Source organism: Pelophylax lessonae, assembly GCF_965119305.1.
Source record: "Pelophylax lessonae genome assembly, chromosome: 3".
Taxonomy (NCBI): Eukaryota; Metazoa; Chordata; class Amphibia; order Anura; family Ranidae; genus Pelophylax; species Pelophylax lessonae.
The window spans coordinates 397393598-397418279 of record NC_138770.1 but is presented as its reverse complement, the minus strand read 5'-3'; the positions used below and the strand labels follow the sequence as shown (position 1 = coordinate 397418279).

Here is a 24682-nt window from a genome sequence, read left to right as displayed (position 1 = left end):
GAACAGGTGTGTAAATTTGCTGCCCCCTCAAAATAACTCAACACAGCCATTAATGTCTAAACCGCTAGAAACAAAAGGGAGTACACATGGAAGTTATACATTTCCAAATTAGGCCCAAAATGTCAATATTTTGTGTGGCCATTATTTTTTTCCAGCACTGCCTTAAACCTCTTGGGCACCAGAGCTTCACAGGTTGCCCCTGGAGTCCTCTTCCACTCCTCTATGGCGACATCACAGAGCTGGTGGATGTTAGAGACCTTGTTTGAGGATGCCCCACAGATGCTCAATAGGATTTAGGTCTGGAGACATGCTTGGCCAGTCCATCACCTTTACGCTCAGCTTCTTTAGCAAGGCAGTGGTCGTCTTGGAGGTGTGTTTGGGGTCATTCTGTTGGAATACTGCCCTGCGGCTCAGTCTCCGAAGGGAGGGGATCATGATCTGCTTCAGTATGTCACAGTACATGTTGGCATTCATGGTTCCCTCAACAAACTGTAGCTCCCCAGTGCTGGCAGCACTCATGCATCATATTGGAGGTGTGTTGGGGTCGTTATGTTGGAATACTGCCCTGAGGCCCAGGGTCTGAAGGGAGGGGATCATGCACTCATGCAGCCGAGACCATGACACTCCCACCACCATGATTGCCACCACACATGCTTGACACCATCTGAACCAAATACGTTATCTTGGTTTCATCAAAGCTCAGGACATAGTTCCAGTAATTCATGTCCTTAGTCTGCTTTTCTTCAGCAAACTATTTGTGGGCTTTCTTCTGCATCATCTTTAGAAGAGTCTTCCTTCTGGGAAGACAGCCATGCAGACCAATTTGATGCAGTGTGCGGCATATGGTCTGAGCACTGACACAGGATGACCTCTCACCCGTCAACCTCTGCAGCAATGCTGGCAGCACACATACGTCTATTTCCCAAAGACAACCTCTGGATATGACGCTGAGCACATGCACTCAACTTCTTTGGTCGACCATGGCAATGCCTGTTCTGAGAGGAACCTGTCCTGATAAACCGCTGTACGGTCTTGGCCACCATGCTGCAGCTCAGTTTCAGGGTCTTGGCAATCTTCTTATAGCCTAGGTCATCTTTATGTAGAGCAACAATTATTTTTTCAGATCCTCAGAGAGTTCTTTGCCATGAGGTGCCATGTTAAACTTCAAGTGACCAGTAAGAGGGAGAGCGATAACACCAAATTTAACACACCTGCTCCCCATTCACTCCTGAGACCTTGTAACACTAACGAGACGACACCGGGGAGGGAAAATAGCTAATTGGGCCCAATTTGGACATTCACTTAGGGGTGTACTCACTTTTGTTGCCAGCAGTTTAGACATTAATAGCTATGTGTCAAGTTATTTTGAGGGGACAGCAAATTTACACTGTTAGTCTCCATGTACACGGGACGTTAGAAAAAACGTGCTGCAAGGCTAGTTCTGACGACGGGAAAAAGCAGCTGTTAAACGTGCTTTCAGTAGCTTTTTCAAAACATTGGCGTTATTGCACGTTTGGCCACGTTTGCTTTTAGCAGCGTTTTTTCTGCCTCCATTCAAAATCAATGGTTCCCTATGGGAGCCTATTGATTTTAATGGAAGTCGCACCGCAAGTCGGATCAGGATGATCAGACTTGCGGTGCGACGTGCGCTGTGAGAATCTTGAGGGGGAACTCCACGCAAAAAATGGGAAAAGAACTGTGTGGGAGCCCCCCCAAAATCCATACCAAACCCTTATCCGAGCATGCAGCCCAGCAGGCCAGGAAAGGGGAGGGGACGAACGAGCGGCCCCACCCCCCCTGAACCATACCAGGCCACATGACGTCATGACGTCATCTGTGACATAAGGGGGCGGGGCCTCTCTGTGACGTCACAATAGCTATATAACAAGCTGCAGAGACCGGAGACCGGTATAATCGCCGGAGACATCGCCGGAGGAGGACCGGAGGAAGAAGAAGACCAGAAGAGCGGACAGCAAAAGATTGGACAGCAGAAGAGCAGACAGCAAAAGACAAGATGACTGGAGAGGGAGAAGACCGGAGCGGAGAAGACTGGATGAAGATTTTTAATAAACTTTCCAAAACGTCTCCTGTCGTTATTTAACTACACTGCCTTTTATGGGGTGAATGGGTATTCACATAGAGAGGGGGTCCGGGATCTGGGGGGCCCCCTTGTTAAAGGGGGCTTCCAGATTCTGATGAGCCCCCTGCCCGCAGACCCCCACAACCACCGGCCAGAATTGTGGGGATGAGGCCCTTGTCCTCATCAACATGGGGGCAAGGTGCTTTGAGGTGGGGGGTGCAGAGCTCCCCCTGTCCCAAAAGCACCAACACCCCCCCATGTTGAGGGCATGTGGCCTGGTATGGTTCAGGGGGGGTGGGGGCCGCTCGCTCGTCCCCTCCCCTTTCCTGGCCTGCATGCTTGAATAAGGGTTTGGTATGGATTTTGGGGGGGACCCCACGCCGTTTTTTCGGCGTGGGGCTACCCTCAAATTCCATACCGGACCCGAAGGGCCTGGTTTGGAACCTGGGGGGGACCCCCACACAGTTTTTTTTCCCATTTTTTGCGTAGAGTTCCCCCTCAAGATTCTCACAGCGGACGTCGCACCGCAAGTCGGATCATCCTGATCCGACTTGCGGTGCGACTTCCATTCAAATCAATAGGCTCCCATTAGGGAACCATTGATTTTGAATGGAAGCAAAAAAACGTAGAACGTGGCTGAACGTATGTTCATCACGTTCGGTCACGTTTGGTCGCATTCGGCCGCGTTTCTGCGTTTCAAACGCCGGGAAACACATGTTCAAACGCAAATAATTGCGTTCCAAAAAACGTCCCTGAACTCAACTGCCTGCAAATGACTGTAAACGACCCTGTGTACATGGACAGATAAGATAAAATTTAGATGGGTTCAGGGGCTTCTAAAAAAAAAAAAAAAAACGCCCAAATGCTCCTAAACGGCCGTTTACATGGAGCCTTATACAAGCTGTACACTCACTACTTTATATTATAGCAAAGTGTCATTTCTTCAGTGTTGTCACATGAAAAGAGATAATAAAATAAATATTTACAAAAAAGTGAGGGGTGGACTCACTTTTGAACAGATACTACACAAATTTTTTTTTTTTTTTTTTTTGATACAAGAGACTTATTTTTTATACTGTTTTTAGATCTACATTGAAAGTCCTACTTTTTTTTTTAATTTTTGCTAACTTTTTTGCGATGATGATATGATTAAAGAGGTTCTAAAGCCTACATTTTTTATTTTTTTTAACCTTAATGCAATCTTAGCATTAGGATAAAAGAAAGTTTTAGGTAAAAGTACCATCCCCCACCCCCCTTTTTATTTACCTCACTCAATCCAGCATTGTGCCCATCTGTAGCAGCTCTCTCCTCTCACTTTCCGGTCTCACAGGCTTTGATGAGGCAGCAGGAGCCATTGGCTCCCACTGCTATTAGTCAAATCCTGTGACAAGGGAGCAGGGGGCAGGGCTGAGCAGCACTGTCTGCGTTCATGGACATAGGCAGCGCGACTCGGGATTGAGTATGCAGGTCTGCCACGATAGGAAACAGATTGCTATGGTGGCACACCAAGAAGAGAAGCCAGGAGAACCAGCAGGGAGCCTGAGAAGAAAAGGATCAGGGCCTTTTAGTGCAATTCTACTGCACAAAGCAGGTAGGTATAAACATGTTTAAAAAAAAAAAAAAAGACAAAAAAAAACAAAAAAAAAAAACACAACTCTAAGTTTATAGTCACATTAAACAAGGTTTTTTCTCTCAGGATCCATACATCTTTGTTCTAAAGTCTGTAGTAACAACCACTACCAGCGATACCATGACCTTGATAAACGAGAACCCTCAGAGACAATACTCTGATCTCACCCCTAATGGGAAGACAACACCGCTCCCGATAAATAATTCAAGTCAGTCAGTAAACAGAGGATTCCAAAGCATTTCATGGTGTTCACATTTCATAGACATTTCTCAGAACATTGTTATTTATACTAACCAAAATTAACCTAAAGCGCAAATATGCTTACACATTAGTTTGAAGCTAAAAGTCTTGTTGGGGTGGCTAAAGAGTTCTAAAAAAAAAAAAAAAATAAGACTAACAATGTATACCTTCCCTTTTACCCTAGTTGTTCAAACAATGAGAGGAAGATGCAGGGGACTGTGCTGTGAAAAATATGCACACAGCTAACAACATAAAGGATACTGTATAGGCATCAGGATTTACATCTTTATGCCAGCACCTTAATCCAGGAAGATGCGGACAATGTATGATTCTTAACAACAATGTCTTGTGAGGAGAGTGAAAAAAAACTCAACATGAAGAAATAGATCTCATGCTAGGCCTGCTTTATACTGGAATAAATTGTACAACATTTTATTAAACTTCTTGCTGCACAAACTATGGGAGGGAATAAAGTGGGCAGTTCTACTGATGTGTCTTGCTTCTAATTCTTGCCTTTATCAGCCAAACTATGTGGCCATCTTGTTGGAGAATGTTTATTGGGACATGTATTGAGCTACAGCCCTGTTTTTCCCTTTAACCAAGCTGCGTATAAAAAAAAAAAAAAAAAAAAAAATTGATTTTTGTAAGAACTTACCGTAAAATCCTTTTCTATGAGGTTCGACAGGCGCAGCTCCATCTTCTTTAGACCAATGGGTTATGCTCCTCCAATCAGGAATAGGCACTAGGCAGGAAAAAAGTTTAACCACGCCTATGGGGCTATTCCTGCAGGCACAACCCCACACACTCTTCTATCAGCAATCGGTTTAGTTGCAAGCAGTGTTTAGAATACAAAAAAGCCCCATTCACTCAGCACGCGGCTGCTGTGTCTGTCGAACCTCAGAGAAAAGGATTTTACGGTAAGTTCTTACAAAAATCCAATTTTCTCCATCGTTCATTGAGAGACGCAGCGCCATCTTCTTTAGACCAATGGGATGTCCCAAAGCAGTATAATCATGAGGGGTAAGAAGACAACGCAAGATGTAACTCCCCAAAGGCTAAACCTAGCCTATCAGGTAACATTGAGCTCAACCAGGAACAACTGGATCTCACCTTGAAAAAACATACACCCCGAAAGAGAAACAAAAAAAAGATTATTTTTAAACAGCAGCCTGCAAAACCTTGCGGCCAAAGGAAGCATCCGAAGATGCCAGCACATCTACTTCGTAGAACTTTGTGAACATATGCACAGACGACCAAGTTGCCGCCTTGCAAACTTGCAGCACAGACGCCTGATGGCAAAAAGCCCAAGAGGCACTCTGCGCTCTAGTAGAATGCACCTGCACTGGGAAAGGAGGAACCTGACCCTTCAGTGAATAAGCCTGAACTACCGTCTGCCTGATCCATCTGAATATGGTCGCAGCAGACGCAGTCAATCCTTAAAGGTCCTTCAGTAAGAACGAAAAGAGCGTCTGATCTTCTAAAGGACTCAGTGGCCTCCGGGTAAACCCTGATCACCCGCACCACAGCCAAAGAATGCAATGCCATTTCCTTGTAATGTTTGGGCTTAGGACAAAGTGAAGGCAGCACAAGGTCTTCATTCAAATAAAAATCAGAAACCACCTTAGGAAAAAATTACTGATTAGGTCAGAATACCCCTTTATCTCTGTGGACCACCAGATGAGGTGAGCGGCACGACGCCGCCATTTCAGATACTCTGCGGGCAGAAGTAATAGCCACCAAAAAGGCAACCTTCTGAGACAAGGCAAGCAGAGGAATCTCCCCAATGTTCTCAAAGGGAGGTTTTTGAAGAACAGATAATACCAAATTCAGATCCCACGGAGTTGGCAGGGATCGCTTCAGTGGGAGCCATATGCGAACCCCCTTAATAAAAGTGCGAATCAGGGCATGCGTAGCTAAAGGGCATAGGAAAAACACAGCCAGAGCTGACACTTTGCCTTTGATAGTGACCAAAGCCAACCACTAGTCAACACCTTTTTGAAGAAAAGTGAAAACCCCAGCCACAGAGACCAAGCGAGGGTGCACCTTCAATGATTTACACCATGAAATGTACGATTTTCACGTACGATGAAACATCTTCCTGGAAGTAGACTTCCTGGCCTTCAGAAGTGTAGGAATCACTGAATCAGAAAGACCTCTATCCTTCAATACATGGCTTTCAACAGCCACACCGTTAAAGCCTGGGACTATAAAGCAGGATGGAAGATCGGTCCTAGAGAATGCAGATCTTCCCTGAGAGTTAGTCTCTAGGGAGCATCGGCGACCAACGTTATCAGGTCTGCGTACCAAGACCAGAGAGGCCAGTCTAGGGCCACCAGAATGATTGGAAACTCTTCCACTTCAATCCTGCGAAGAAGCCTCAGCAAAAGTTTTAGCGGAGGGAGTGCATAAATCAGCCGATACGGACTCCACAGAGCCACCAGCGCATCTGTGGCGTCAGCCAGCGGATCCTGAGACCTGGCTACGTACCTCTGAACCTTCTTGTTGAGGTGCGAAGCAAACAGGTCAACGTACAGTATACCCCCTGGGACTGCCCATGGGCATAGCCAGACTTTTTTTCTCCCCAATGTCCTACTTCTGTAGGGGGCAGTATAACCCAACGGTTATGGAGATCAGAAGCTGTGTCTGTCAATGAACGAAAGAAAAATAAAAAAACACAGAGGTGATAAAATATCACCAAATGAAAGCTCTATCTGTTGGGAAAACAAGGACACTACATGTATTTGGGTACAGTGTCACACTACCGTGCGATTCTCAGGTAAAGGAACGCAGTGCCGTATTACAAAAAATGGCCTGGTCATAAAGGGGGTATATCTTCCGGAGTTGAAGTGGTTAAGAAAAGAGACGTTCTCAGACACCACTGTGCCTGAAACATTTAAGTGGTTGTAAAGTCATTAGGTTTTTTATCTTAAGGCATTCTATGCTTTAAGATAAAAAAGCCTTCTGTGAGCAGCAGCCCCCCTTAATACTTACCTGAGCCCCCTCTCTAACCAGCAATGTCACCGAGTGCCTCAGCCGTCTGGGACTCTCTATCCAGATTGGCTGAGACACAGCAGCGGCGCCATTAGCTCCCACTGCTGTCAAACTAAGTTAGCCAATCAGGAGAGAGAGAGGGGGCGGGGTCAAATGGATACACAGAGCTGCACAGCTCAGCTCGGGTGCCCCCCTAGCAAGCTGCTTGCTGTGGGGGCACTCAACAGGGAGGGAGGTGTCACAAGCTCCAGCCAGGGACCCGAGAAGAGGAGGATCAGGGCTGCTCTGTGCAAAACCACTGCAGAGGAAAGAAGTAGGTTTGTTACTTTAATGAAACAAAAAAAACTACTTTACAATCACTTTAAAGTCTTTTACTGTAATATAAGGTTAAAAATAAAGGCTTCAAGCTTATCTTTCTTGATCTGGTACAGTTATGAGCATTTACTAACCTTAATCTTGCAGTCCATGGAAGAAGACAGCAATAAGTGTCCAGAGAAAGGAAATAACCTCACGGCACTGACTCCCTTGAAGGAAGAAAGGTAGAGAGGTGGATTTTTGAGTGGGTAATACAAAAGAAAAGCTTAAATAACTGGCTATATATAAAGTTGTTAAATTAAATTATATAGGGTAAAGAGAACTTTCCTGACCAGGTAAATGCACATAGTGCAGGTGTGGTGCTTTTATTAAGTCACACAACTCCTTGGTGAACCCTAATGTTACTACATGGAGATAATGGGTTATTACTTACAATACACTTTACACAGAGTTTGCCATACACCAATCTAAAATCTTCTAAACCACAGATTTATTGCAATTTCTTTTCACCAGGGACAAGCTACATACAGACAGGGCCGGCGCTCCCGCTAGGCGAGCTAGGCGACCGCCTAGGGCGCACTGCTGCCTAGGGGTGCAGTCACGGGTGCTGTCCTCCCTCCCGCCCCCACCACGGATGCTGGGACCCTAGCGCTGCGCCCCCCCCCCCTCTCATGGATGCTGGCCATGGTCCACCACGCGCTGCGCTCCCCCCCCCAATGGATGCTGGCCCCTTAGCACTGCGCCCCCCCCCCATGGATGCTTGCAACCTCGCGCTTCCGTTCCTCTCTCAGCGCCGGGGTTGGGGAGCTCCGCCCACCGCCACTTCCGGGTTTCTTCACATGGATGGAGCCGTGGGCGGCAAGGAGGGAAGTGCTGGCTGCGAGATCTGGCTTCCCCCAGAGGAGACCAGAGAACCGGAAGCTGAGCCGTGAGGAGGCGGCGGTGCTGTGGCTGCTGGTGGGGAAGGCAAGTGCATGGAGACCTTTGTGCTGCTGTGCCTAATATGTTACCTGACACCCTGGCCCTGCTACCCCCCCACCTGACACCCTGCTACCCCCCCCCCCCCTGACACCCTGCTACCCCCTCACCTGATTCACTGCCCCCCCCACCTGACACCCTACTACCCCCCTCACCTTATTCACTGCCCCCCCACCTGACACCCTGCTACCCCCCTCACCTGACACATTGTTCCCCCACCTGAACCACTGCTACCCCCCTCACCTGACACCTCCCACCTGCCACCCTGCTACCCCCCTCACCTGATTCACTGTCCCCCCCCCCCCACCTGACACCCTGCTACCCCCCTCACCTGACACCCTGCTACCCCCCCTCACCTGACACACTGTCCCCCCACCTGAATCGCTGCTACCCCCCTCACCTGATTCACTGTCCCCCCCACCTGACACCCTGCTACCCCCCTCACCTGATTCACTGCCCCCCACCTGACACCCTGCTATCCCCCTCACCTGACACACTGCCCCCCCACCTGAATCACTGCTACCCCCCTCACCTGATTCACTGCCCCCCCCCCCCAACCTGACACCCTGCTACCCCCCTCACCTGATTTACTGCCCCCCCCCCCCCTGACACCCTGCTACTCCCTCACCTTATTCACTGCCCCCCCCCACCTGACACCCTGCTACCCCCTTCACCTGATTCACTGCCCCCCCCACCTGACACCCTGCTACCCCCCTCACCTGATACCCTGCTACCCCCTCACCTGACACATTGTTCCCCCACCTGAACCACTGCTACCCCCCTCACCTGACACACTGCCACCTCCCACCTGACACCCTGCTACGCCCCTCACCTGATTCACTGTCTACCCCCCCCCACCTGACACCCTGCTACCCCCCTCACCTGACACCCTGCTACCCCCCTCACCTGACACCCTGCTACCCCCCTTTACCTGACACACTGTCCCCCCATCTGAATCACTGCTACCCCCCTCACCTGATTCACTGTCCCCCCACCTGACACCCTGCTACTCCCCTCACCTGACACACTGTCCCCCCACCTGAATCACTGCCCCCCCCACCTGACACCCTGCTACCCCCCCTCACCTGACTCACTGTCCCCCCCACCTGACACCCTGCTACCCCCCTCACCTGACACACTGCTCCCCCAACCTGAAACACTGCTACCCCCCTCACCTGACACCCTGCTACACCCCTCACCTGATTCACTGTCTACCCCCCCCCCCACCTGACACCCTGTCCCACCTGCAAGGTTCGTACACATTTTTATCAATAAAATTCCATGACTTTTCAATTACTTCCAAGTAAATATTCATGACCTAATGTTTCACGAAATGTCTATGTAACTATTGTAATTAAACCAATATTATAAACTATATTCAAATAAACTGGAGAAAGAAAAAGATTTGATGGGTGCTCCTGCTTGGGGATAAAGCTTCAGTTCAGGCAGTCATGATGGATAAGGTGCAACCCCGACTGGTATGGATGGCACAGATGCACAAATGCGGCGCTTACATCGAGGGCAGCTCTTTGTTAGGCCGAAGCAACAGTCCCACGAACAGGCAGAAAAGAGAGAAAGGCGCCACTCAGTGTAGCAGATGTAAATAATTGTATTGACAAATATAAAAAAAAAAAAAAAAAAAAAAAAAAAACTTACATGGAGGCAAGCGTCTATCTTCATAGCTCAGCATCCTTCCGGGTCCGCGGTGTTTCTGTCCCCAAGGCTGGCCAGCAGCCGGGAAATGACACTAGGGGAGAACCAATCAGGGGACTCAGTCAGATCGAGGCAGCGGTGAAGCGCATACCTCACTGGAGGGGCGCACGAATGTGATGACTCGGGGGGGGGGGGGGGCAGTAACCAGTTTCGGAGCATGCCTGAACCGCATGCAAGTTTTTAATATGTGTCAATAAAATTATTTACATCTGCTACACTGAGTGGCGCCTTTCTCTTTTTCTGCATATTCGAATATACAGTGATTGTGAAACAAATTTCCATGACTCTTCCAAAACTGTGTGGGTTAAATTATTTTCCAAAACTTTTCCAGGCCTGGAAATTGCCATTTTAAAATTTCATGACTTTTCCAGGTTTAAGACCGTATGAACCCTGATAATGTCAGCACCCAACCTCTCTAGCTTGCCCAATCAGGGAATGCTTTGCCTTCACTGAGAGAATGCAAAGCGATCTCCCCATGGCACCAGTGCCAAGCAGACAACCCCCTATGTTGACAATGAAACAGGGCAGTCGCTCAGCATGGGACCCCGGAATCTAGTGGATATCATTGTAGTAGCAGTGTCTACTACAGTGATTTCCAGCTTCTAGACGTTTCACACAGGTATAGTTAATGCAAAGTTACACTGACCCAAGCTGGAAAAATGGAACTAGTTAAAAATATCCATATGTGGATTTTTTCTTTATTACAAGAGAATGTAGTGATTGCTGAGAGTCCCACATATAACAATTAATGATGGGGGTGTCTGGGGTGGTGCTTGGCTTTATGACAGAGCAGAAGTTAAAGGTTAATTATAGTATCTACAAGAACAACAAAGAAAACACCAATATCTATATTTTCTACATTTAGGCCTGGTTCACACAGATGTTTCAGATGTAACCTAGGACTCACTTTATTGCATAACAACTGAAAGAATGTTGCTTTCAATGTTGCCTGTTCACATCAATACATTGCACCTGCGATGGAACTTTAGGGAAGGGTCCTGTGCTACTTTGGTGCGATGCAGTGCAGTTTTTATGGTCAATAGACTTCATTGGAAAAGCATCAAAATTGTATCTACATGCAATTTTGATCGGAATGGTCTGATCCAAGGGCTGTTAAACAGTTGCTGGCTCCTTAGCAACCAATAACTCATCTCTGCTGGATGCCAGCAGGCATGAGAGACAGTAGTAAAACACGCATTAAAAAATGAACAAAATTGCAAAAGTTGCACAACAAAATCGTGCTGAAAATCAGATAAAAAAAAAAAAAATCACACTGCCCTAGTGTGAGCCTAGCCTTGGTGATTTAGGACAACATATTTTACCTAGTAACTGTTGTGGAGTGACTGTGGATTTTAAGAAAGATATTAAGAAGGATATTGTTAAAGCCAATCTATATGCTCTACCTTTGTATGTCCAGACCAGACATGAATCTGTTTCTTGGGTAGGTAACATTTTTCTGGAGCTTCTGTGGAGCGTAGATTAACATCCACATCTTGAGGAACGTGAAGATACGATCTGCCCTGGTAGTCATACATTTCTTTAACTAAACAAAGAAAAAAGTGACAAGAATGGTCAGGTAAGGTTATCACAAAAAAGGCAAGTACTGTATTAAAAAAAAAAGCTTCAGAGTTCACTAGCTAAGACCGTCTTTTTTGATGGTAGTGGCTGTTTGTATTTAAAGGTATTGATTAAAATAATCAGCATGCAACAGGTGGTACACAAAAGATACAAACCATGCAATATGGTCTTCTCATCAGCAGGTTTCTCGTCTTCTTGTTTGCCTCTCTTCTGTCTTTTTGCAGTTATCTCATCCAGCTCCTTCTGTTCATCCTATAAATCAGAAAAACAAAGCTGAACTTCAAGCAATCTGAGCAAATGCTACACTTGTAATGGAAGTGCTATATGCATAAATGTTACCTCCGAAGGCTTGGCAACATCTTTTTCATCAACATATTTTGCCCATGGACCGAGGAAGCCATCTATATTAGAAGCATCGCTACCTTTTACTTTCCTCCTCTTTTCAAGTTTTTTCTGACCAGATTCAAAAACGGTTAACCCTAAGCAAAGGAAAAACACAAAGACCTATAAAAAGGTTGTATTTTATATGAAAAAATCGTTCTACAATATATTTTTCTATAACCTGTCTTTTTAAAGTCAATTACAAGGGGCGCTTAAGCTTCAGCCAGGGCTTTCAAGCCGTGAAGCAGTTGGTTTAACCCAGGGGTGGGCAACCTTAGAGAGATGGAGATCTACTTAATCTCCCCCCCCTCCTTCCCATAAAGCAGTGACCTCTGCCCCCCCCCCCTTCCCTCTCATAGCAGTGTTCCATAGCATGCTTCCTCTGCACACTACGGAGAGCGGGAGGCAGCCCAGTTCTGGACAGAATGCAGAAGCGGGAGATGGCAGAGTGACTTTTCATATTAACAAGCTGGTGATTGGTTTCTCAGGACCCAGCAACCAATCACCTGGAAAGCGATGTGTTTTACGCCACTTCTGAATCGGTCTCTCTGTGTCCCTGGCCAGCACTGCATTACATCCAGTGGAGCACAGGGGACACATCCAGGGTCTTTTAGAAGTCTCATTAACCACTTGCCAATTGGGCCATTTCTGACACTTCTCTCCTATGCATAAAAATATATATATTATAGTGTTTTGTTTTTTTAAATTGTGTATTTAAAAAAAAAAAAAAAAAGTGGAAAACCGCTGCGCAAATACAGTGTGACCATTTTCTAGCAAAAAAAGAGATATATATTATATATATATATATATATAACCTAATTTGCTTGTAAAATATGAAAGATCATGTTATGCTAAGTAAATAGATACCAAACAGGTCATGCTTTAAAATTGTGCACCCTGAAATGGTGGCAAACTACCATACTTAATTTCCATAGGCAACGCTTCAAAAATTTCAACAGGTTAGAGTTGCAGAGGAGATCTAGTGCTAGAATTATTGCTCTCACTATGACGTTCGTGGCGATACCTCACGTGATGTTTGAACATAGTTTTTTTTATATGTGAGCGTTACCTATGTATGCGTTTACCACTGCGCAGAAGCACTGGGAGCATTTAAAAAAAAAAAAATTGTATTATTTATTTTATTGCATTTTTTTAATTTTTACACTTTCCCTTTAAAAAGTTTTTGGTTATCACTTTTATTCCTATAACAAGGAATGTAAACATCCCTCTTGGTAGTGATAAGCAGTAACAGGTCCTCTAGAACTGAGTAGAGTTAAGTAAGCATTTTAGTCATTTGCACAAACTACAGATTAATTGCTACATTTTGTAGGATATTCGATAGTTCTGTATATTTTGTTTGAGCAAAAATATGTGATAATGTTATAAAGCAACATGTAGGGAAGCAACAGAATGACCTATTGCACAACACAACTGAGCTGTTGACAATATCCCAGGTTTGTCAACGGGAAGGAATTCAACTATATTATGGGAAAGTACCAGTCAAACTGCACCTTCATAAAATCAATTACATTATTGTGTATGCCAACTCCATACCCTGTATCAGGAGAGAAAACCAATGGTGACCCCTCCCACTCTACCCCATATGACCACCACCAAATTTTAGTAATAGGGAGCAAAATGTACATTTACTTGTAGATCATAGGTGCCTAAATCTACATACTAAAAATCACCAAACAAACTTAATTTCTATTTCTTCATATGAAATGTATTGAAATGTGAAGCAGCCAAGCTTTCCAAACTAAACTGGTTCCTAGAGAGATCAAGTTTTGAAAAATTAAAAGTTAAAATTTGACATTGCCAAAACCTTCTGATAAGACTCACCCCCAACACAAAGACGTTATCAAGTTAGAACATTCATACATAAAGAAATAAATTACAAAAGAGTGGGTGCTAGAACCAAAGATTAGGTTAAAAAAAAAAAAAAAAAAGTCAAACACACACAATACTATACACTGTAAAAATAATAGGCAGCACTCCAAGACACACTATAGACAGTAGCAGGCATACGGACACTTGAAATCAGGTAAAGGTGGGGATCAAATCGTTTTGGGGGTAAAGTCCCCTTTCTAAAGTGAGCATCTTTGCCAATTGTTGTACCTTTCACCCGATTTATTCCTTTGTCTGCTTCTAATCCAGATAGAGAAACTGTGAGATCTTGTGCAAGTACTACAATCACCTCCACCTAATTGTGAGTATCCCCATGCCAGTCCTTTCTGGTTTCAATCCATGTGGATTGATGGTTAATTGCTGTAATTTTTTTGCATGGATCTCCTCCCTGTTCTAATGACGATGTAAATGATGCTTGCAGGCGAGAACCTGCTTCTGTCTAGAATAGATAGAGGAACTGTTGGAAAATCTTGCGCATGTACTACAAATTTATTAGGTCTTTAAAAGATTGTCTCCTTTCATAAACCCAGTACATGAAATCTTAAATACTAGCTGTTTAGAGTGCTGAGTATTATTGATTTGAAAGACTTTAGCAAGTCACATTAGCAATTGAGGCTGTACTGGGACAGGACACAATAAGAGAAAATGCAGATATTGACTGGACTATGCAAACTTAAATATAAACTTACCTTGGTTCTTCTCAGCCTCATCCACAGAACCAATGTATTTGGTGGCTACATCCTGAACATCCAAAGATGGATCCAGGGCATAACCTAAAAAAGTAAAAACTAGTCAGTCTCAGTGCTACAGGTGTGGTGATTCAATAAAATCCTGACAGCAGCAATAATTCCCACAGCTAAATGCTTTCTTGCCAGCTCTGTGGGACTGGGCCACTGCACTCTGTGTGACGTTCAGCTCTCCAGTGTACTGCTGCCACTGTTCGGCTTCTACTACCTTGGGGCAGATACGTTCAATCTAGAACAGACACGGAATTATGCCATGTTCTTTGCTTGCTGAGCAGCCTCATGGCATGGCAGGTAGGAGACTTGGGGATTCAACTAAGCCTTAAGAGTATAGCTGGTCGTACACCTAGGATTCTCTAACCTGTGTGTCTATTTTCTTTTTAAATTGACCCACAATGTGCCTCAAGGCTTTAAAAAACCCATCTGAACCATTTCCAACAATGCAGCAGAGCACAACCCAGAGTATTTACATCTGTGCCTCGTGGTGCGCTATAGTGTGGATGTGTTTAGGTCTGCTGAAAAAGCAGTGCGCTTTGTAAACATTAAAGCGTAACTCCACTTTTGTTGAGAAAAAAAAAAACATTCCCCTCTGGGTGATCTATGTACATTGCAAGGATTTTAAACTTTTTTGCAGATTCCTACCTTTTGTTTTTCTGAAGAAATTGTTTATTCATCCGTGCTGAGTGGGTCTAATGGGAGTGGGTTCATAATTATCTGTCAGCTGTGGCAGCTGCAGAGCTCTAATGAGGAAAGCAGCTGGGCCTACATCCCTTTAGAAATGTCCCTACTGGGAGTTTCTCACCAAAAATGACATTTTTGTTGCAGGGGATGCCAGAAATCTGACTTGTATCTTAGGCAGACTTCTGGGAAAATTGGTGAGCCAATCACACAAGCAAGGAACTGATGTTTCTGGGGTGTGGTCAGTACACATTCTGTGTACAGAACAGCTCCAGGTAGCCATATTGCATTACAATTTCATAAAATACAGCAGCTGCAGATTGAAATGGAAAGGTAATTTTTAACAACATTCAATTACAATAAGATTTGTGTCACAATTGTATACGTTGTATATTGTTTTTTCTTCATTTACTATTAAAGGGTAAAGTGGAGTTACCCTTTAAAATTACAGGCCATGTTATATCAGCAACTTTGAAGGGGGCATTTGTAGCAGCTACAAATGTTCTTATTTGCTCTGCAAATTAACAGGAGTTTCTGCTGTAGTTACAAATAGCCGGCATGCCATGATCGTTGGCAGTTACATCAGATAACTTGAATAGCTGCTGAAACTCGCATCTTCAAAAAGGCAGTGAAAACTTAACGTACAACTAAAAGGCAGTCTATCAATTTTTAGTGAATCCTTAAAGCTCATGAAAATGACACAATTAAAAATATTAAAATGATGATGACTTCAGCATACGCATGTAATTACTTGCTGTAACCTTCCCATCTGGGCCTGTGCTGTTGGATTCAGATAGTGATGCTGGGAGGAGCCTTGCAGAGCTAGCACATCATTGCCTTCCACAGGGAACTACAGTTCCCATGATTCAATCAGCAGTGGACAGTGGACACGGGCAGGGCATTTCCCTACTTGCATTTAGATGAAAAAGGCAGACATATTTTACATCCTACTTCGTTGTATCACATATTGATTTTTAGTTTTTGACCTTCGTTCTACTTAAATAATCTCAGCAATGGTGCTACAAAAATCACTGGAATCAAAGCGACACAGACTAAAAACTAAACTAAAACAGACTAAAATTCAATGTTTCCTAACAAGAACACTTCGAGAGATTTTGTTGTATTTTGCTGCTAAATATACACAGCCCGAAGGAAACTTTGGCAATGCTTAAGGGCCAGTTCACACCATATGCAGTCCAGTGCGTTATTAATCTTTATCAAAAATGCATTCAGTGTTTTCTATGCATTTCAATGGCCCTAGTTCACACCAGTGCAGTCTACATGCTGATGCTGTTTTCGGCATAGAACGCGGCAGACATGTCCTAAATAGAGATGGAGAAAAAAAAAAAAACACACTGGAACGCATTAAAAGCATGCATGTAGAAACTCATCCAGAACACAGAAATTGTGGCGTTTACCGACCCTGAAACAGGATATGGTAAAATATGCTAGCAATATAAAAAAAAACTGAAAGCAGAAGTTTGTGATTTTTTTTTTTTTTTATTACCCATGACATCTAACAGAATACATTTTGGCCTTAATTTATGAAGAAATTTGATTTTATTGGATCGGTTTTATAACAAAGTAGAAAATAGTTTTTTTGTTGTTTAAAGTTTCTTTCGTTTAGATCACAAAAAAATAAAAAACCCAGTGTTGATTAAATACCACCAAAAGAAACCACCATTTGTGTAAAAAAAATGATCATTTTATTTGAGTGCAGTATTGCATGGCCACGCAATTTCCAGTTAAAGGAGCACAGTGCTGAATAGCAAAAAATACCCAAGTCACGAAGTCGGTAAAAACTTCTGGAGCCAAGGTGGTTAAAGGGATACAAAAAGATTTTTTTTAAACAAACAAATATGTAAGTCCCGGTTCACACTACCGCGACTTGTCAGGCGACTTGGTTGCCTGACAAGTTGCGGTCCATTCTGTGCTACAGGAACCGTTGTAATAGGAGCGACTCAAGTCGCTCCGACTTAGAAAAAGGTTCCTGTACTACTTTTGACACAAGTCGGAGCGACTTGCATTGACTTCCATTATGCGAAGTCCATGCAAGTCGCGGTGCACGGCGACTTCACAGGTCGCCCCCGAAGCCGGATTGCCATAGTGTGAACTGACACTTATACTTACCTGCTCTGTGCAATGGTTTTGCACAGTGCAGCCCCAATCCTCTTCTCGGGTCCCCTGCCAGCACTCCTAGTTCCTCCTGTTGGCTAAGTGCCCTCTTGCTATGGGGGCACTCGTGTGCTCGCTCCCGAGCCCTGACCCCACTCCCTCCTTACTGGATGTCTCCAATTTGTTTTTTTCCGGGCAAGGTTTTTAGCAAATTACCATCATTGTGTTGCTTATGTAATATACACAAGCTGCAAGGTTCTAATGGCTCCATTTTTTCTCCTTTTTGATTTGTAAAAAAGTACTATTTTTATAATTTGTGTTTGAGAGTTTTGATTGTCTGTTGTGCCTATAACAATCCTCTTGGACGATTGAAGGGCATTCTTGATTCTGCTTTTTGCAGGATTCACTTCTGACAAGTTTTCCTAACACCAGAGGTAAAAAGGTGACAGTGACGGTATCTCCAGCACACAGCCTGTGATTGACAGCCTCAGCTCTGTTCCTGTGTGAAGGGAGGTGTGCCCCTTCCCTCTAATCAGCTCTCCTCAGAGTAAAATTCAGCTCCCTGCTTTCTTAAAGCTTAGACATGCTGTATACATTTTTTACTTTGAACAGATGTAGAGAAGACTGCAGACAGGCACAACCTATGTAGGAGGATTTGTGTAATCTCTGGGTATAAACTGAGGCCATTCATCTCACTGGGTATATGTAAAAGTTTAAAGCCACTTTAAAAATGATACTTTCCCTACTTTTACTCCTCCACTGCTCTGTTTGGTCGTGGGGAGCAATGAATAACTCTTTAAAAAGCTGCACCTAGAGCTTACACAAGGCTGACTGTTTCCCCACCCTCATGTAACATAACTAAGCCAGGTACCCAGCAGTGTCAGAGGGAATCACGTACTTTCCTATACCAAGAACAGCAAGTCATTTCTTTGCTCCAGCAGTTGGACAGCGTGGAGGTGGAGTGAAGGAAAAGGAAAGGAGAATGTGTCCTGAGAAAAATGAGGCTTTAAATAGAGCTTTAACTTTCCTTGCATTGGTGAGGCACAGGATCAATTTAAAGGCATTATAAGCCTTCTTACTCGAACCTTGTGTTTTTGGCTTGCATAACATGTGCATTGATCATGTAGTTTCATTGTGGAATTTGTTGCCTTGTATGCACAGGCTATAGTAGTGTAAATCTTCACATTCCACTGTTAGCAGTTTCTGCTTGTGTTTAACCACTTCCCCAAATGGACATTTCTATACGTCCTTGGGGTTCAATGTGTATACCGGGATGTCTGCACCTACAGGCATCAACCCAGTATCATTTTTTGCAGCCAGCGATTTTGGCAGAAGTGATCCGAGTGGCTAATTAGCCACTCGATCACTTCTGCAGGTGGCGAAAGGGAGTGCCACTCCCCTCCCGCCTCTCCCAGGTTCTCCAGTCCCATTGCAGAGGCCAGGAGTGATGCGGCGATGGCTGCCTGGTACAGAGAGAGAGGAACTGATGTTGTTCCCCTCTTTCTGTAACCCTGGAACCTGGGAGTTACAAATATTCGTCACTTCTGGTTCTGCCCCCTTTGTTCACCTGACCTCCAGCGGCCAGAGGAGCAGCCAATCGGACCAATTGACTGCATGGGAGACGCCAGAGGAGAGATTTGGGGTCCAATAGACCCCAAATCTCTCCATAAAGTGGGACTTTCACAGCCCACACTGTACCTGAGGGATGTGGTTTACCCTTTGTGATCGCAATAAAGTTTTACAAAAAAGAAAAGAAAAAAAACGTGTTAAAAAAAAAAAAAAAAAAAAAGGAATAAAGCGCCCCCCCCTGCTTACGTGCAAATGCATACGTTACTCCCGCACGCATATGTAAATGGTATCTATTTACTCGGAGTAACATCATCTTTCACATTATACAAAAACAGTTTACAGTTTTTTTGTTTTTTAATTCATGAAAGTTTTTTTTTTTTGCAAACAAAATTGCATTTAAAAACCGCTGCACAAATACCATGTGACATAAAAAATTGCAACACACACCATTTTAATCTATAGGGTCTCTGCTAAAAAAAATAAATGTTTGGGGGTTCTAAGTAATTTTCAAGCAAAAAAACAAAAAGTAGATTTTTACATGTAGGAGTGAAGTGTCAGAATAGGCTTGGGAAGAAGGTGGGTAAAAGGCGAGGCTTAGCACTGGACAGGGTAAGGGTCCTTTCACATCATCTGCCTTGCCATGAGCTCAGTTCTCTGCTCAGCTGGGATCGATCCGCCAATCCCCGCTGAGCAGGCGCATAACAGCTCCGTCTCTGCACTGTGTGCGGAGAGGGAGGTGTCAGAGCCCCGCTGATCTCTATGGGGAATCGGATGAGAGCGGACCGTCTGTCTGCTCTCATCCGATCCCATGGACAGATGGAAAAAATGGATTTTTGTAAGATCTTACCGTAAAATCCTTTTCTCTTAAGCTCATTGACAGACGTAGTCTTCTTGATTCTCAAGAGCTGGGTTATGTTGTCTCCGCAGGAGTAGGACTAGGCAGAAAGACAAAACGTTCTGGCTCCACCTTAGGGGCAGTCCCTGAGGGTATATCCTCCCTCTCTCTGCTACAGGGAATCAGTTCTGTTCTAAAGCAGTAACAGAGAATTTAACCCAACCCAACTCAATGATAGAGGGGCGGGTACTACGTCTGTCAATGAGCTTAAGAGAAAAAGGATTTTACGGTAAGATCTTACAAAAATCCATTTTTCTCTATCGCTCATTGACAGACGTAGTCTTCTTGATTCTCAAGAGCTGGGACATCCAGAAGCAGTGCCACAAATGAGGGGTGGGATTGACAAAAATCAAAATCCAATCTAGAAGGCCCAACCGGTGCCAAACTAGAAGTTTTAAAGGCTCATTATAAACAAAGAATGAGACTCAAAAGAAAAATTTCCAACGGAAAAAAACCCTTGAGGCAGACCACTGGTCTCCTCAAATGGCGGCCTGCAAAACCTTGCGGCCAAACACGGCATCAGATGATGCCATTACATCAACTTTATAATGTTTTGTAAAGGTATGCACCGACGACCAGGTAGCCGCCTTGCACACCTGGACCACTGACGCCTGATGGCGAAAGGCCCATGACGCACTAAGCGCCCGAGTGGAGTGCGCCTTAACAGGGAACGGGGGCTCCCGATCCTTAATAGAATAAGCCTGTACTACCGTCTGTCTGATCCATCTGGAAATGGTCGCGGCAGATGCAGGCAACCCCTTTTTGGGTCCATCCGGGATCACAAAAAGTGAATCCGTCTTGCGAAACGAGTCTGTCGTTTTCAAGTATACCCTGATCGCCCGGACCACATCCAAGGAGTGTAAAGCAAACTCCCGAGGATGACTGGGCTTAGGACACAGGGAAGGTAACACAATTTCTTCATTCAGATGAAATTCTGAAACCACTTTTGGTAGGAAGGATGGATTCGGACGAAGAACCACCTTATCTCTATGAACCACCAGATATGGTGAACGACAAGATAATGCGGCCAGTTCTGACACCCTGCGTGCAGAAGTAATAGCCACCAAGAAGGCCACCTTCTGGGACAACGTAGGTAGAGGAATCTCCCTAATATCTTCAAAGGGAGGTTTCTGAAGAACCAACAACACTAAATTAAGATCCCAGGGTGGTAAAGGCGCGCGCACTGGCGGAGCCAGATGTCGCACCCCCTGGATGAAATTCCGCACCAAGGAATGAGTAGCCAAAGGCTTCTGAAAGAAGATAGCTAATGCTGAGACCTGACCCTTGATAGTACTCAAGGCCAGTTTCTGCTCAACCCCTTGTTGCAGAAAAGCTAATATTCGACTAATCGAATAAGACCGTGGACGGAACCCCAGAGGTTCACACCATGCAATGTAGGACTTCCATGTACGATGATAAATCTTTCTGGAAGTCGCTTTCCTTGCTTCAACTAGAGTAGGAATAACTGAAGCTGACAAACCTTTGTCCTTCAGCACCTGGGTCTCAATAGCCAGGCCGTTAAAGCCAGCGATCGTAAAGCAGGATGGAAGATCGGTCCCTGAGACAGTAGGTCCTCCCTGAGAGGAAGTCTCCACGGGACGTCCGCCACCAGTCTGACCACGTCGGCGTACCAAGCTCGACGAGGCCAGTCCGGAGCTACCAGAATTACTGGAATTCCTTCCTCCTCTATCCTGCGAAGAAGTCTTGGCAGTAACGCGAGAGGAGGGAAGGCATACATTAGCTGGTATTGCCCCCACGGGGCGATCAGTGCGTCTGCGGTCTCTGCTAGAGGATCGCGGGAGCGAGCCACGAATCTCTGAACTTTCCTGTTGAATCGTGATGCCAACAGATCCACATCCGGGGTGCCCCACCGTAGGCACAACTGGTGGAAAACGTCTGGATGGAGAGACCATTCCCCCTGATCCAGAGTCTGACGGCTGAGATAATCTGCCTGCCAATTTTCCACCCCCGGAATGAACACCGCAGAGATCGCTGGAACAAATCGTTACGCCCAGCGAAGAATGCAAGCCACTTCTTTGGCCGCTCGGGCACTCTAGGTGCCCCCCTGGTGATTGACATGAGCCACGGCCGTGGCATTGTCCGACTGGATCCGAACCGGGCTGCCCTGGAGCTGCTCGGTCCAGTGAATCAGACAAAGTCTGATCGCTCTCAGTTCCAATACATTTATCGGTAACCTGGATTCTTCCAGGGACCAAAGTCCCTGGACAGATAACTGACCGAGAATTCCTCCCCATCCGGATAGACTGGCATCCGTGGTCACTATCGTCCAATATATTGGCAGAAATGACTTTCCCTGGCTGAGCATCGGAGACCGAAGGCACCAGACCAGAGACTCTCTGGTCTGTTTGCTCAATCGGATCTGATTGTCCAGGGATTCCGGATTCCCGATTCCATCTGAGAAGAATCTCTTGCTGAAGAATTCGGGTATGGGACTGGGCAAATGGGACTGCTTCGAAGGAGGCCACCATCAACCCCAGAACCCTCATGCAAGTCCGAAGGGAAGACCAGCTGTTGGACAGTAACAACTGGACTGCTGATTGAATCTTTCGGAGTTTCCCTACCGGAAGGAAAACTCTTGTCCTGACTGTGTCTAGAATTAGACCCAGATATTCGAGCCTCTGGGTGGGAACCAGAAATGACTTTTGCTGGTTCACCAGCCACCCGAATTCCTGTAAAGAAATCATAGTAATTTCTATGTTTTGTAGCAAGGTCTGAGGAGACTCTGCATGAAGCAGAAGATCGTCTAGGTAACCAAGAATCGATATGCCTCTTTGGCGCAGAAGTGCCAACATTGGGGCCAACACCTTCGTGAAGACCCGCGGAGCCGTGGCGAGACCGAAAGGTAACGCCACAAACTGATAGTGGTTCTCTTCTACGGAAAAGCATAGAAACCGCTGATGTCCTGCGAAAATGGGAATGTGAAGATATGCGTCCTTGATGTCTATGGACGCTAGGACATCCCCTGGATGCAGGAAGGCTGCTACTGTGCGAATGGACTCCATTCTGAATCTTCTTATGTTGACAAAAGAATTGAGTGCCCTTAAGTCCAGAATTGGACGCGCTTTGCCCTCTTTCCTGGGTATTGTAAATAGGTTTGAATAAAACCCTTGAAACCGTTCTGTCCAAGGAACGTGGACTACCACTCCTTGTTGTAGTAAATCTGTGACTGCTCTCCGCAGATCTTCTAAACGATCCGGGGATAGACGAATATTGGAAGGGAAGAATCGCGCCGGTGGGAGAGATCGAAACTCGATCTTGTACCCTGACCTTATGACTTCGCAAACCCACTTGTCCGGAATTCTGGAAAGCCATGGATCCGGGAACCGGCGAAGACGTCCCCCCACCCCAGTTATGGGTGGGGGCGCACCTTCAGGCTTTGGACGGTTTATCTTCAGGTCTGGAGGGGGCGGGCTTTTGCTTGCCCGACCAACGACCCCTGACGCCTCCTGAAGGAGCTTTGGAGGACTTAATTTTTTCACCCGCGGGACGAAAAAACCTCGTGAGCAGAAAAAGAAGGCCCTCGTCTTTGACGAGTTCCTTTACCTTTAAAATTTTGCGGTAAAAAGGTGCTCTTTCCACCCGTGAGATCCTTAATGATCTCATCTAAGTTGGCTCCAAATAGACGCTCTCCTAAAAAGGGGATATTAGCCAATGCTTTTTTGGAACCTTGGTCAGCTAACCAACCTTTTAGCCACAGTGTACGCCTGAGAACCACTGCTGAGACTGATGCTCGCGCCAATAATGGAGTGGCGTCTAACGCCGCATCACACACAAACTGTAACCCCTGTATCATTTGTTCCAACAAATCTGATACCGCCTGAGGGACCTCTTCTAAGTCCCGGCGTAACCACTTGGTCCATTCAGTTACAGCCTGCGAAACCAGACCAATAGCTATTATAGGTCTGAAAGCTGATCCAATCAAGGAAAACATGGTGCGAGACATAGCTTCTATCTTGCGATCCACTGGATCTTTAAAAGACGGAGCGTCTTCTAGAGGAATAACCGTGGCTTTATTCAATCTAGCAATTGGTGAATCCACCACAAGTGGTTCTGTCCATTTCTTCAAACGGATAACGCCTGTTAATGCGTTTAGAAATAGTAAAAGTGCGTTTTGGCAGACGCCATTTTTCTTCGATTGGATTGCCAAAACATTTGGGCAATGGAAAAACCTTCGCCACTTTGATGCGTTTTTTAGTCCCAAAAGGGATTTCAGTTTCAGCTATTACCGATGGAATACCCTGTAATCTTAAGGTTTCTTGAACAGATACAATGAGTGCGTTTACCAACGCTTCCTCTCTGGCTATGGCTGATGCCGAAACATCCTCCTCGCTGTCTGAAGAGACAGTACCCGAGACACCAATCCCAGATGAAGTACCTGCAACTGCAGAAATAGGCTCAGAGTCTGAATCCGAGGTTTCAAATAATAAGGGGTTAGGCGGGGGTCGCTTTCTTGCGCCCTGTCCCTGACAAGCCACTTCCACCCGGGACACAAAAGTTTCCATAATAGCTGACAATGATTCAATAGTCAGTGGGGTGCTGGAGGATCCTGCAGACCCCTCGAGGGGATCCGGAGGAGATACACGAGTGGCAGGGTCCATGTTAATTCAGGACACCTTTGCCAGCAAAAACAAAAAAACTTTTTTTTTTTTTTTGTGTGTGTCTCCCCCTAGCGCAATAGCGCCCCTCAGAGTACCTGCTTCTCGATCCCCACAGAGAGAGAGAGGGACCCCCAAGGCTCACCAACCGATGCAGTGAAGTTTCCAACCAACTGCAGTCAGCGTCTGTCTTTTACAGACTGGAAGGAGCTGTTGCTTTTTCCCGGGTAGAAGGACGTGGCTCCGCCCCCT

At 45.5% G+C, this 24682-nt stretch overlaps 1 protein-coding gene across 1 annotated transcript in view; it reads right to left on the bottom strand.

The window, feature by feature from the left end:
* Positions 1-24682, bottom strand: part of CDC40 (cell division cycle 40) — a 102843-nt gene that overhangs the window by 34573 nt on the left and 43588 nt on the right. Inside the window, exons 4-8 of the mRNA XM_082248833.1 lie at positions 14504-14587; positions 11865-12004; positions 11681-11777; positions 11351-11490; positions 7391-7465 (exon numbers count right to left, since the gene is read on the bottom strand). Of these exons, the coding sequence (XP_082104959.1) occupies positions 7391-7465; positions 11351-11490; positions 11681-11777; positions 11865-12004; positions 14504-14587 (536 nt within the window). The remainder of the gene's footprint in view (positions 1-7390; positions 7466-11350; positions 11491-11680; positions 11778-11864; positions 12005-14503; positions 14588-24682) is intronic.